Source organism: Sarcophilus harrisii, chromosome 3 (assembly GCF_902635505.1).
Source record: "Sarcophilus harrisii chromosome 3, mSarHar1.11, whole genome shotgun sequence".
NCBI classification, from domain to species: Eukaryota; Metazoa; Chordata; class Mammalia; order Dasyuromorphia; family Dasyuridae; genus Sarcophilus; species Sarcophilus harrisii.
The window spans coordinates 887,284-898,200 of record NC_045428.1 but is presented as its reverse complement, the minus strand read 5'-3'; the positions used below and the strand labels follow the sequence as shown (position 1 = coordinate 898,200).

At 67.2% G+C, this 10,917-nt stretch overlaps 1 protein-coding gene across 2 annotated transcripts; it reads right to left on the bottom strand.

Annotated features, from left to right (window-relative positions):
- Window positions 1–2,981: 2,981 nt before the first annotated feature.
- SHPK (sedoheptulokinase) lies at window positions 2,982–6,928 on the bottom strand. Of its 2 annotated transcripts, XM_031957367.1 has the most exons (8): window positions 6,691–6,928; window positions 6,043–6,184; window positions 5,765–5,948; window positions 5,459–5,611; window positions 5,162–5,337; window positions 4,722–4,922; window positions 4,106–4,547; window positions 2,982–3,477 (listed from the first exon to the last, which is right to left on the bottom strand). In XM_031957367.1, the coding sequence occupies exons 1-7, from the start codon at window positions 6,868–6,870 to the stop codon at window positions 4,138–4,140; spliced, it is 1,446 nt and encodes a 481-aa protein (XP_031813227.1). In that variant the 5' UTR covers window positions 6,871–6,928; the 3' UTR covers window positions 2,982–3,477; window positions 4,106–4,137. The 2 variants fall into 2 exon arrangements, with proteins under 2 accessions (XP_031813227.1, XP_031813226.1); XM_031957366.1 differs by having other exon boundaries at window positions 2,982–4,547.
- Window positions 6,929–10,917: the final 3,989 nt, after the last annotated feature.

Genomic DNA, 10,917 nt, shown 5'->3' with positions numbered 1-10,917 from the left:
CCAAAAGAATTTGTGTCTAGTGCTTGAGGAGGGGGGAGATGATGAGGACAACACAGCCTCGCCCAGGAGAGCATCTGCATTAAAATGTTCCTTTCAGATGCTCGCCTTTTTGGATGCAAGCCCATCCCAAGTATGTCCCTTTCAGATGTAAAACCTACGCACCTTTTGGATGCAAACCCATCCCCAGTACGTTCCTTTCTAACGCAAAAACCCAAATTGTTTTGTTTCTGTAAGCCCGGAGAAAAGGTCTCCTAGCAATTCTCTGATACTGCCCACTAGGAGAACATCTTAGTGTCTTTCTCTCTTTAATAAAGTGCCTTTCCTTATCACAGCCTTTGGTGTAGCGTTTCTCGCTGCGAACCCGCCCTAACTTGCTGTTTTGGAGAACTAGGAGACCAGCCATATTCCTGCCACGATCCATACCTCATCAATCCTGCCATGGGGGAGGGGTGGGGGAAGGAGGGGAAAAGTTGGAACAAAAGGTTTGGCAACTGTCAGCGCTGTAAAATTACCCGTGCGTATGACCTGTAAATAAAAAGCTATAATAAAAAAAGAAGCTATAACCATTGGATGCACATGTGAAATCAAACCACTGTCCATGCTACCTTTCAGAAAACGTTAATTTCCTTCTTCATCCCGTTTAAATTAAAGCTGCTTTCGCCTTGTCTGAAATCATATTAATGACTCGTTGTATCGTGTTCGAGGCAGAATAGATTTTCGCCCCAAATCCGTTCAGTCTGAGTCTTTGTTTCATGTTTCTCATAAATAAAATACTATAGAATTTGGCTTTCTAAAAAAAAGGGCCGGGGGGGGGGGGACCGCGTGCGGCGGATTTTCTCCGGGGCCCCTCCCCGCCCCTTGCCGGGATGGGCAGGGCCAGCGGCGAAGGGGCTCTGAGGCCCGGGCTGGGAAAATGTTTTCGGGACCAGGCAGGGTCTTAATTGATGCGCGGGAGCCGCCTGCGCCCCCAGGGAGCTCCGCCGCCTCCCTCACCTTTGGCCCAATCAGCCCGAGCGCGGAGGCCGGCTCCTAATGGGGCGAGCGGAGGCCGGCGGCCTGGGGGACTCGTTAAGAGGCAATCAGCCCCTCCAGGAGCCAGGCCGCCCCCGCCCAAGCAGCCACAAGCATTACGTCAGGCCCGGACGGCGCTTCTCCGGCTTCTGCGAGGGGCGGCTGCGGAGCAGGGAGGGGGCAGGGCCCGAGGGGAGAGGAGGGGAGGGGCTCAGGCTGGCTCCGAGGGAGACCCCCCCCCGCGCCCGCCCCTCCGCCTCCCCCCTCTCCCCCGCCTCTTCGCCCCCAGCTGGGCAGGACCTGACCCGCACCTTCCCGAGTGGAAAGAGCCCTGCAGCCCGGCCCCGCCCCGGGAGATGCCCAAGGGCCGCTGAGGGGCGGCTGGCTGCCCAGGGATCCCCACCCACGGCCTTCCGGGCAGGGCGACCTGCAGCTCCCCGCCTCCTCCCCCCGGAGCATCCTGGGCCAGGCGGCAGAACCTGCCCTTGGATCTCCGGCCGCCTTGGCGCTCCTCACGGCGCCCCCAGCCCACTCTCCGCGAGCCCGTCTGGGGTTTCCCGGGCAGAGTACGGGGGCGGGTGGCTCATTGGGCAGAAGGGGAAACTGAGGCAGGCAGGGCGAGGGACTGGCCCAGGGTCACAGGGCCGATGAGCGTCCGGGGCCGCCTGCACCTCCCCCACCCTGACGTTTGGAAGGGCCCCGTCCCGAGGAGGGGCCCGGGGGTGCTGGGGCAGGTCCGTCTCCGGGGTTCTCTCCCTGGCGTTGCCAGCAGCTGCCCGCCACTCCCACTGCTTCTGCCAGGGGCGGCACGTGCCAGCCAAGGCCCACAGACAGGACTTGGCCCTCGGGGGCAAAACGCCCCCAAAGACAGGAACGGGAACGGCCATTTGGGTTGGGGGCACCTGAAGCAGCCTCAAAGGCAGAACTGAAGAGGCACAAAAGGCAGGAAATGGAACCGGCTCCTGGGGGGGGGGCAGGGGAGGCGGAGGGGGGGGAAGGAGAAAGAGGAGGGTCAGCCTGAGCAACCTCCCCTGGAGCCTGGGGGGAGGGGGAGGGCTCCTATTTCATCCAGAAGTTGGTGTTTTCAGGACCTTGGACATCCCCAGAGCTTGTCCTCAGTGCTTGTGGCCTAGGGCCACGGCCCCAAGTTCTGCTTTTCCTACAGCAGGGGGTGGAGGGCGGCACAAGGAAAGGCCGCTGGGCCTGGGCGTCAGCGCCAAGAGGCTCCCTCTGGTCCCAGGGCCAGGGGAGAAGGTTGCGCCCCCCCCCCAAACCTCCCTGCTTCATCTCTAGTTAGCCACTGGTGAGAGCCGGGAACGCAGCCAGCCAGGTCCGGCACTGGCCCGAGCCGAGGGGGGAGGCCGGGGACCTTGGGTCCAGAAGCGGCTGGGCTTTGGGACAAAGCTGAGCCCGGAGCCTGGGACAGGCAGGCCCTGGTGACATCCGGCTCTCGGGGCAGCAGAAGGCACCCCAACAGACTGCATGAGGTTATTAGGGGAGGGGGAGCCAACCAAGGCTTCCTTGTGGGGGCAGCGGGGCTGAGCTTTCAGGGACCTGAAGCATTCTCAAAGGCAGACTCGGGGAGACAAAAGTGCCGAAGGACAATGGGAAGTGGGGGGGCCCTGGCCAGAGGGAGGGATTGATGTCGGCCCCCCATGGGCTTGGACAGGACTAAGGGTTGGAGCAGTCTCCACACATCCTGGCGATCCTCCTCAGGCAGTGGGGGTCTGCCAGTGGGGGAGGGGGGCACTGCTCAGTGGGGGTCCTTGAGCAGGGGAGGGGGCACTGCTCAGTGAGGGGGTCCTCGAGCCAGGAAGAGCACACTACTGGGAGGGGCGACCACGCCCTGGGAGGCTGGAGCTCAGAGCGGGGCTCCCCCCACCCCCCGGGGACCTCAGACCAAGCCCGCTCTGCAAGACCTCAGAGACCCCTGAAGCCCAAACCTTGAAATGAAAGCCACGGCCCCTGGGGAGTGTCTGGAGCCTCCTCCGTTTAATCAGCACAAAACATCACTTGACAATCAGTGTACCTCCACAACAGGTTTCCCCCCACCAGGGCTGGGCTTCCCACCCAAGGTATTGGTCCCCACAGCTCAGATCCGGTTCACCGAGAGCCAGCGGGGATGGGGTGGGGGGGGGCAAACAGCTGGCTGCTGCCCCCTCTCAGCCCAACGGGAACAGGCCCCCTTCCTCCTCCAGGGCAAGTTCCCACTGACCCTGAGCAGATCCCCCCCCCCCCCCCCCCACCCCCGTCTCAGGCCCCCCTCGCTTCGGCTCTTCCTGACGTGGCACGATGTCCGGGCACGTGGCATTCTGGCCGTCCTCCAGCAGGACTGGGGGGGGAGCAGGGGTCTGGGAAGGGGCCGGGGAGCCCTTGAGAAACCTGTCCGGCGGCCCGCCCCCCTATTGATTTAGCTGAAGATTGGATCTATTCGAAGTTGAAGATCTTTGATTTCATCAGGTCAGTCTGCAAAGAAGAACAGCAGGCGTCCACAGGGGCATCTGGCCAGAGATTTACCATCCCCCCAAAGGGCCAGGCTCACTGCGCACCCGAGGACCCCAGGACGGACAGCTGTGGCCAGTCACCCCGCTGGCCCCCAAGAACCCCCCAGCCAACAGGGCTCCGCCACGGAGACCGAATGACCTCTCGTGTCCCAGTGGGCCCATGTGGGGTCCGGGCTGTGGGGTCCAGGCTCTTGGGCCCGGCCAAACTGCTCTGGGCCTGGAGCCCGGGCTCACTTCTCCACAGTGGGCCGCAGCCTCCCTCCCGAACCCTGGTGGCTCTACTGTCAGCAGGTTAGGAGCCCTGAGGGGACTGGGCAGCTAACTCAGGGGGTTCCTAGAAGGCTCCCCCCGAGAGCGCCAGACCGGGCAGTGGCCCCTCCAGGACTTTTCCAAAACGGCCAGTTAATCCCGAGGTCACAGAAGAAGCCATGACAGCCGGCCTCTCCTCAACTGCGAGGGACTCACTAAAAAGGGGGCTCCCAGGGGGCCCTTTGACACTGGCTGTGGAGGCAGAACTCGGTTCCCCCACTACTGCTGCGAGGCCGTCTGGGGCCCCCTCGGGACTTAATCGGGGAAGGGGTCAGGAATACCGTCAGGAACGACTGGGAGGAGCTGGGCCTCGTCAGCTGCCCCCCACCATGCTCTCCCGCAGCATGGCCAGGGCAGCCCCGGCCGCGGCATCCACGTCCTGGCCGTACGAGACGGGCAGGGGGAAGGCCCTTTCCACCTCCTGCCGCAGCACCTCGTTCCTGGCCAGGGAGCTGCCGCTGCCCACCAGCCTCCGGACGCCCCACTCCTGCAGCCGCTGCGACGGGAGCATGGCGTGGACGTTCCGGACGACACCGCGGCACAGTGCCCTGCTCACGTGCCCAAGGGACAGGGCAGCGGGGGAGATGCTGCTCACGGACGCCAGTGTGTCCGGCAGGTGTCTCTCCCCCAGGAGCGTCGGGCTGATGGAGAGCTGGGTGTCCGTCTGGGTCAGGGCCGCCCGGATCATCTGCGAATAGATCTGGCCCTCCGCGACGTCCACTCCTGCCAAGGGAAACGCTTTCGCTCGGTCTCTGGGGGGGAGGGCTCGGGGCAGAGAAAGGCTCCGCCTGCGCCACGCCCTGTGCCGGAGCCCGACAAGCGCCCGGGGGGCTGCAGGGGGCTCGGGAGGCGAGGCCACCTCCCCCCCCATGCTTGCCTGCCCGGGGGCCCACTCACCTAGGTCCGCCATCCAACGCGCCAGCATGGTGACAAAGGTGGCCAGCACGTTACCGCCGTTGAGGGACGCGGCGACGCCCAAGTAGGTCCGGCCGAAGTAGGGGAAGTAAGCCACTGGGTCCGAGGGCTCCGGGCACTCTGCCGGCTTGAACCCGGGCGGCATGGAGGCCGCCAGCTGGATGGAGGTGCTGACATTGAGGACTGGGCAGCCAGAGAAGTGGGCGTCAGAGCCGGCCCGGGCTCAGGGGCACGGCCCAGCAGTGAGCGCGGCCCAGCAGTGAGCGCGCCTCAGTCACGAGGCTGGGGAGGAGTGGGTCACGCCCCTTCCACCGCTCCCACTGCGCCGCGGGGCTCTCGCTGGCCGGTTCCTGCAACTGCCCAGTTCTGAACGAACCAGGCCGGTCTGGTCCAGCTCACGGGCAGACGCCGCCCAGCCTCACCTGCGTCTGTGCTCCGCGACATGCAGGAGAACACGGAACACTGAAGGTCCCCCAGGGCCACGCCAACCTTGGTCCCCGGGGGGACACCAAACCACTCGTGGGTGGTCGTCCCCGCGATGGCGCCGGCCTCGGCCACGTCTGGGAGCAGGCGGGTGGGAAAGCCGGACTCCTCCAAACTGCAAAGCAGACTCCCTAAAGCCTGCGGGCAGAGCTGTGCCCGCGCCTCCCCCGCAGAGCCTGGGCTGGACCGCCGGCAGGGCGGGGGCAGGGGTGCCCGGGACCCCGGGGGGCACTCACACGCGGGTGTTCCAGCTCCGGCGCTCGGTGTTAAAGTACCCCCAGCTGGCGGCGTTGTGCTCGGACATGAGGGGTCTCTGCAGGCCGCACAGCATGGCCACCACGTAGTCCTGGACGGTGCCCGCCGCGCAGAACGGCACCAGGAACTCGGGGCTGGGGGCAGAAACCGCCGTCACCGGCCGGCCTCGGGCCGTGGCCGGGCCCCCGAGGCCCCCCTCCCCTGCAGTCCCCACCAGGCCCAGCTCCTGCACCGGTGAAAGGGAAGCAGCAAAGCCCCCAACCCGACACTGGGCCCGAGGGACCCACCTGTGGCGCGACAGCCAGTAGATGGTGGCGCAGCCGAATCCCGTGGCCACGCTCAGGTGGGACTCGGGCGGCGGGAGGGAGGCCAGGAAGCCGCTGGAGCAGCGCCCGTCCTGCCAGGTGACGAGGTGGCTGACGTGCCGCGGCTCGAAGACCCCGTGGGGGCCCCTCTGCCCCCAGGTGCAGGCTGAAACGAGCCCGGGCCGGACGTGAGCCGTCCTCCCGCTCCCCCGCCCCGAGGCCTCCTCCCTGATGCGGCCCATTACCCTGGCTGCCATTACCCTGGCTGCCGTTCCAAAACATGACCCCGTGCATCTGACCCGACACGCCGATGCTGCGCACCCTCCGCAGCTGCCAGGCGGGCAGGGCCCCCAGACACTCGTTCAGAGCCCACAGGATCCTGCGCACGTCCTGCTCCCGGCCCTGGGGACGCGAGGGGCTCAGGGCGCGGCCCAGAGGGCAGCCGGACCCAGACGCGGACCGCCCGCCCCCTCCCCCGCCAACCGGCGCCACTGGGTTCCAGGGAGTGTGGGCGTGAACCAGAGCCTTCTGTGCATAGAGTAAGTGCCTACTGCATGCGTGCTCCGGCAGGCGCCCCGCCCCCCAGAGCACCCCCCCATTCGCCCCTCCCCCCCAGCCCCCGTCCTCCCCCCGCAGGGAGCGTTGCCGGGCCCAGCTCCTCCGGGCAGCCTCGCGCCGGGCACCCCGGGCTCCCCCCGACTTCTGCCGCGGCCCTGGCGCTTGGAGCTCTGCGTTTCCAACTCACTCCGGAGGGGGCGTCTCTCCCGAGCCCACCGAGGCGGGCGGGGGAGGGACGTGACGGCCCAGGTTTCCGGGCCCCGCCCCCCGGGGGATTCCCAAAGGGCCCCGCCCCCCGGGGGTTCCAAAGGGCCCCGCCCAGGAGCAGAGGGGGAGGGGCGGGCGCTCACCCCGGGCCCGGCCTCCCCGCAGGGGAGCGCGTCGGCTCGTGTGGCCCGGCTGGCGCTGGCCGCGGGCATCGGGGGCTCTCGATGGGCACCGGCCTCCAGCAGCACCGCCTTCACGGACGTGGTGCCCAGGTCGAGGCCCAACACGTAGTCGGCTTGGGCATCGCCACCTGCGGCCGCCATGGTCCCGAACGGCGGAGAAGCCCGCGCAAGCGCAGGCGCAGACGGGAGGGCAGGGACGCAGGCGCAGACCCCCCAGGGGGCGGACCGGCACGGGGCGGGGCTCCGAACTGCTCTCCCCGCCCATTGGCCGGCGGCCTCGGGGCGGGGCCATGACGTCACACCCGGGCGGCCCCAAGTAGCCGCGGGGCAGCGGAGCAACACTTCCCGGCGCCGCTCCGTCCCCTGCTTCCTCTCCTTCCTCCTGCTGGCGGTGAGTGAACGCGGGGCGGCCGCTCCCGGAGTGCCCAGGGAGGTGTCCGGCCGGCCGCAGCCCCAGCCTCCGCGGGGCAGAGGCCGAGGCCGGCCGGGAGGGGAGCTCGGGCCCCGGGGACCCTTGTAGGGGGCCAGCTCGGGCGCCCCCCAAGGAGAAGCAGGGCGAGGTTACAGTCCTGGGCGCCCCCGAAGGAAGGAGGCTTAGGGGCCCCCCAGGGGAGGGGGCGAGTCCAGACCCTCCCCCCATAAGGAAGGAGTTTCGGGAGGGTGACAGCCTTGTCCCAAGGGAGGGGCTCTGGGAGGGGCCTGTGGAAGGTCCCCGAGCTGGGGTGGGGGAGGGGAACCTGTGGGAAGCCCCCGCCCCTGACTCCAATCCCCTCCCCCCAAGGCTTGGACATGTCCAGGTGGTCGTGGTCCTGGTGGTGGCTCCTCCTGGTGGCCGAGCTGCAGGGAGTGTGCGGTGAGTGGTGGGGGCCCCCCTTGGCACCTCACTCCGGCCTGGGGGGTCCCGGCTCGTGCCCCGAGGCTGGGAGCCCCCCAGCACGTCCGAGGGAGTGTCCTTGGCAGCAGGAGATGCTGCCTCTTGTGGACCCCCAGACTCTGCAGTACCCCCGCTTAGGCCGGAGGCTGAAACTCGAAGGGGGGAGTGTTGGCTGGGGGGGGGGGGGTTCTGACTGCAGCGGACCTTCAGGCTGCAGAATATCTGTGGCTGGTTCCGGAAGGAGGAGGGGGGAGTCTACAGAGGTGATGAAGGTCTTGGCAAAGAGGGGAGGGCCACCCCCAAAGGACACTTGGGATTTCTCCCAGGAGAATGGGGGGGGGGACCAGCCAGCGAGGGGTGGGCTCACAGTGAGTCGAAGCAGGCAACTCCCCAAGATGTTGGGGCAGAGGACCCCGGGGGAGGGGGTGGGAGCAGGTCCTGGCAGGTAGGGGATGAGCCTTGGGGTCAAGCGAGGGAGAGGAATTGGGGCATGCCCAAGGCCAGCATCCTCTCTGGGAACACCTGGTCTGCTGGAGGGGTCTGGGGGGCCTCCTCTCCTTCTCCAGGAATGCTCTTAGTCTGGATGCTAAGGGAGGCCCCTCTGCTTGATCACATGGTCAGCATGGTTCCAGCGGAGCCGAGGTCCACGCTACCCTGGGGGGCTCCATTGCCCTTGGGGGCCAGGTGTTCGGGAAGGAAGCTGGCAGCTGGCCTCCCTGGGCTCAGGCCATGGGGCCGGGCCAGAGGCTGGCCTCCCTCCTGCCCCCCTGCCCCTCCCCTGATGCCCCCTGAGGAGCAGGGAGAGGGCAGGGTTCTGAGGGACCCGCACTGCTGCCCAGGCGCTTAACCTTCTTGGGACCCCCCCCCCTGTTGGCTGAAAAAGGGAGGCCGGACCGTCACCCTGGGGAGGAGCCCCCCAAGCCCCCCGGGGGGGCCCTGGTTCGGGGGCCAAGTTTTGGAGAGTGGGGGCCTCCTTCCCAGGCATTCCCAAGGCCCGGCCCTCCCCTCTGCCTGCCCCTCCCCGGGCCCCCCTGGGGAAGGGTTTGGGGACCGGTTCCCAAGCTTCCCTCCTTTTCCCCTCCCTCCCTCCCCTTTCCCCCCTCCTCCCCTTACTTCCCTCCTTTCCTCCCCCCCTTGTTCCCACCCCCCCCCCCACCCCTTCTATTTCCTTTCCTTCCCTTCTCTGCCCTCCTTCCCCGCCCTCCCCTTCCCACCCCCTTCCCCCCCTCCCTTCCTCCCCCCCTCCTCCCCAACCAACCCCTGCCCCAGTGGGGGCAGCCCCTGGCGGGAGGGGAGCCGGCGCCGAGGGGCGCCCCACCCCCCTGCAGGGCCCCGTAGGTGCCCCCGGCCGGACTTGATTGCTTCACTTCAAGAACCAAAGGCCGAGTTCCCCAACGGGAACCGAGGCCTTGGGGGCCCTGGGAACGGGGCGGGCGGAGGCCTCAGGACCCCGGCCCCTCCCGGCCCAAAGGGGGGAAGCCAGGTTTTCCGGAGGGGCAGCCGACCTCCTTCTCCCAATGGCCCAACCACACCAGGTGAGTGGGGGCGGAGTTGGCGGTGGGGGGGCGACCCCCCCGCCCCCCTCACCCACCCCTCCCTTGCAGCCGGTCCACTTTTGGGCCCACAAGCCCGGAGTGGCTCAACCAGGTCATCGGCTGGATCTACTTTATGGCCTGGTCCGTCTCCTTCTACCCACAGGTGTTTGAAACGAGGCCAAAAAGGGGGGGTCAGGGTGCTTGCAGGGGGCCCCAGCCCGCCCCAGGGCTTGCCCACCGAGAATCGCCCAGGGCATTGCTGCCTGGACCCCGGGGGCCCCTGCCCCAGAAACTTGGCTCTGCTGCCCGGCGCGGAGGTGGGGCCCCAAACCCTCACCCCAAAGCAAGTTGGGCCCCTTCGTTGATTTCCACCTTGGTTCTGATGGGGTTGTCCATGTTTGGGGTCCCAGGGGGTTAGGGCAATTGGGGGTTAGCATTGGGCCCTATCCCGAGGGTGGCCTGATGATTATTCCCCACCCTTTGCCCACCCGGTTTAAATGGTTTTTGTAATAAGGTGAGGGGATTTTCCCAGAGTGGCCCAGTTGGAAAGTTTAGCCTAGGGCCCAGTTGGGGGCCCCCCCGGTAGTTCCAGTTAAGCCAGTCCCAGTAGAAAGTCCCCGGCCCTTTGGTATGGGCCCCGCCACCCAGGTCCCAGAAGGGTTTTGGTCCCAGACGGGGTCCCGCCCGCCCTTGGGGCGGTTTGTTTTGGGCCCCTGGAAGTTTTTTCACCAATACCCCGGGAACCCGTGGACAGAACGACGTTTCTTCGCTCCACCAGGCCTCACCTGGTGGTCACGGAGTGTTTATAGAGGTGGGGTGACCCGGACACAGAGGGTGGTGAGGCCCTCCAAAAGGGGGAGGGAGCCCCCCGCTCTGAGCAGCACCAGCCTTTGGCCTCTGGGGCAGAGAAACCGAGGAGGGGGAAGGCGCCCTGGGGCCTTTGGGGTACCTTGTGGGGCCCCCGTTCGCAGCCCCCTTTGCCCCTCCCAAAGGGTCCAGGGCCCCCCCTCCTGGTGCTGTCCTGGCTCTTCGCCCTTTGGTCAGGGTGACCCTCGGGCCACCTGGCTGCAGTTCCTCTTCTGCTTCTCCCCAACAACTCCCATCACCCTGGCGACTTTCCAGGTAAGGAGTCCCGGGGGGACGGGCCAGCGGGAAGTAGAGGCACCTGGGGTTGGGGGGTGGGATCCTCTCAGCCCCCCCGCCCTCTGTCTGTCCCAGGCGTGCCTGAACTTTCGCCGGAAGAGCACGGAGGGCTGGAGCATCGGCAATGTGCTCCTGGACTTCACGGGAGGCTTATTCAGCCTCCTGCAGATGTTCTTCCAGTCGTACAACAATGGTGAGTGGCAGAGCCGCGGGCCCGTGCCCTCCCACCCTGGGCACCGGGGGCGCGGATGGGTTAACGTGAAGTCGGTCACACTGTTTCCAAGTGCTGAGTTCCGGTCTCCCCATGAGGGCCCCTGCTGCCCGCCCCCAAGGCCACGGCACATCAGCAGGGAGCGACACAAAAGCGGCCTCGGAGGCGTGCCCGGCCCTCTGGGGAGGGGGCCTTCTCGGGCCTGGGGGAGTGCAGGGGGGCCCCGGGAAGGCGGCAGATGCGGCGCCTGTCCTCACGGTGTGCCGGGCCCTGGGCACAAACGCCCCCCCGTTCTCCCGGGAGCGGAGCCGAGGGGCCGAGGGTCTCCACCAAGTACCTGAGCTGGGGCCGATGCCCCTGGCGGAGGCGGGGGATTCGGACTCGCACCCCGGTGCCCCTGGAGCTGCCAGGAACCCCCGCCAGCC

Bases quoted from the DNA above. Each gene is read 5' to 3' on its own strand.
- SHPK (XM_031957366.1), bottom strand. From the start codon at position 6,870: ATGGCGGCCGCAGGTGGCGATGCCCAAGCCGACTACGTGTTGGGCCTC. The intron at 5,949-6,042 runs GTAATGGCAGCC...GGCTCGTTTCAG, and splicing joins GTTTTGGAACGGCAGCCAGG to CCTGCACCTGGGGGCAGAGG. The intron at 4,923-5,161 runs GTGAGGCTGGGC...CTGGCTGCCCAG, and splicing joins GTCGCGGAGCACAGACGCAG to TCCTCAATGTCAGCACCTCC.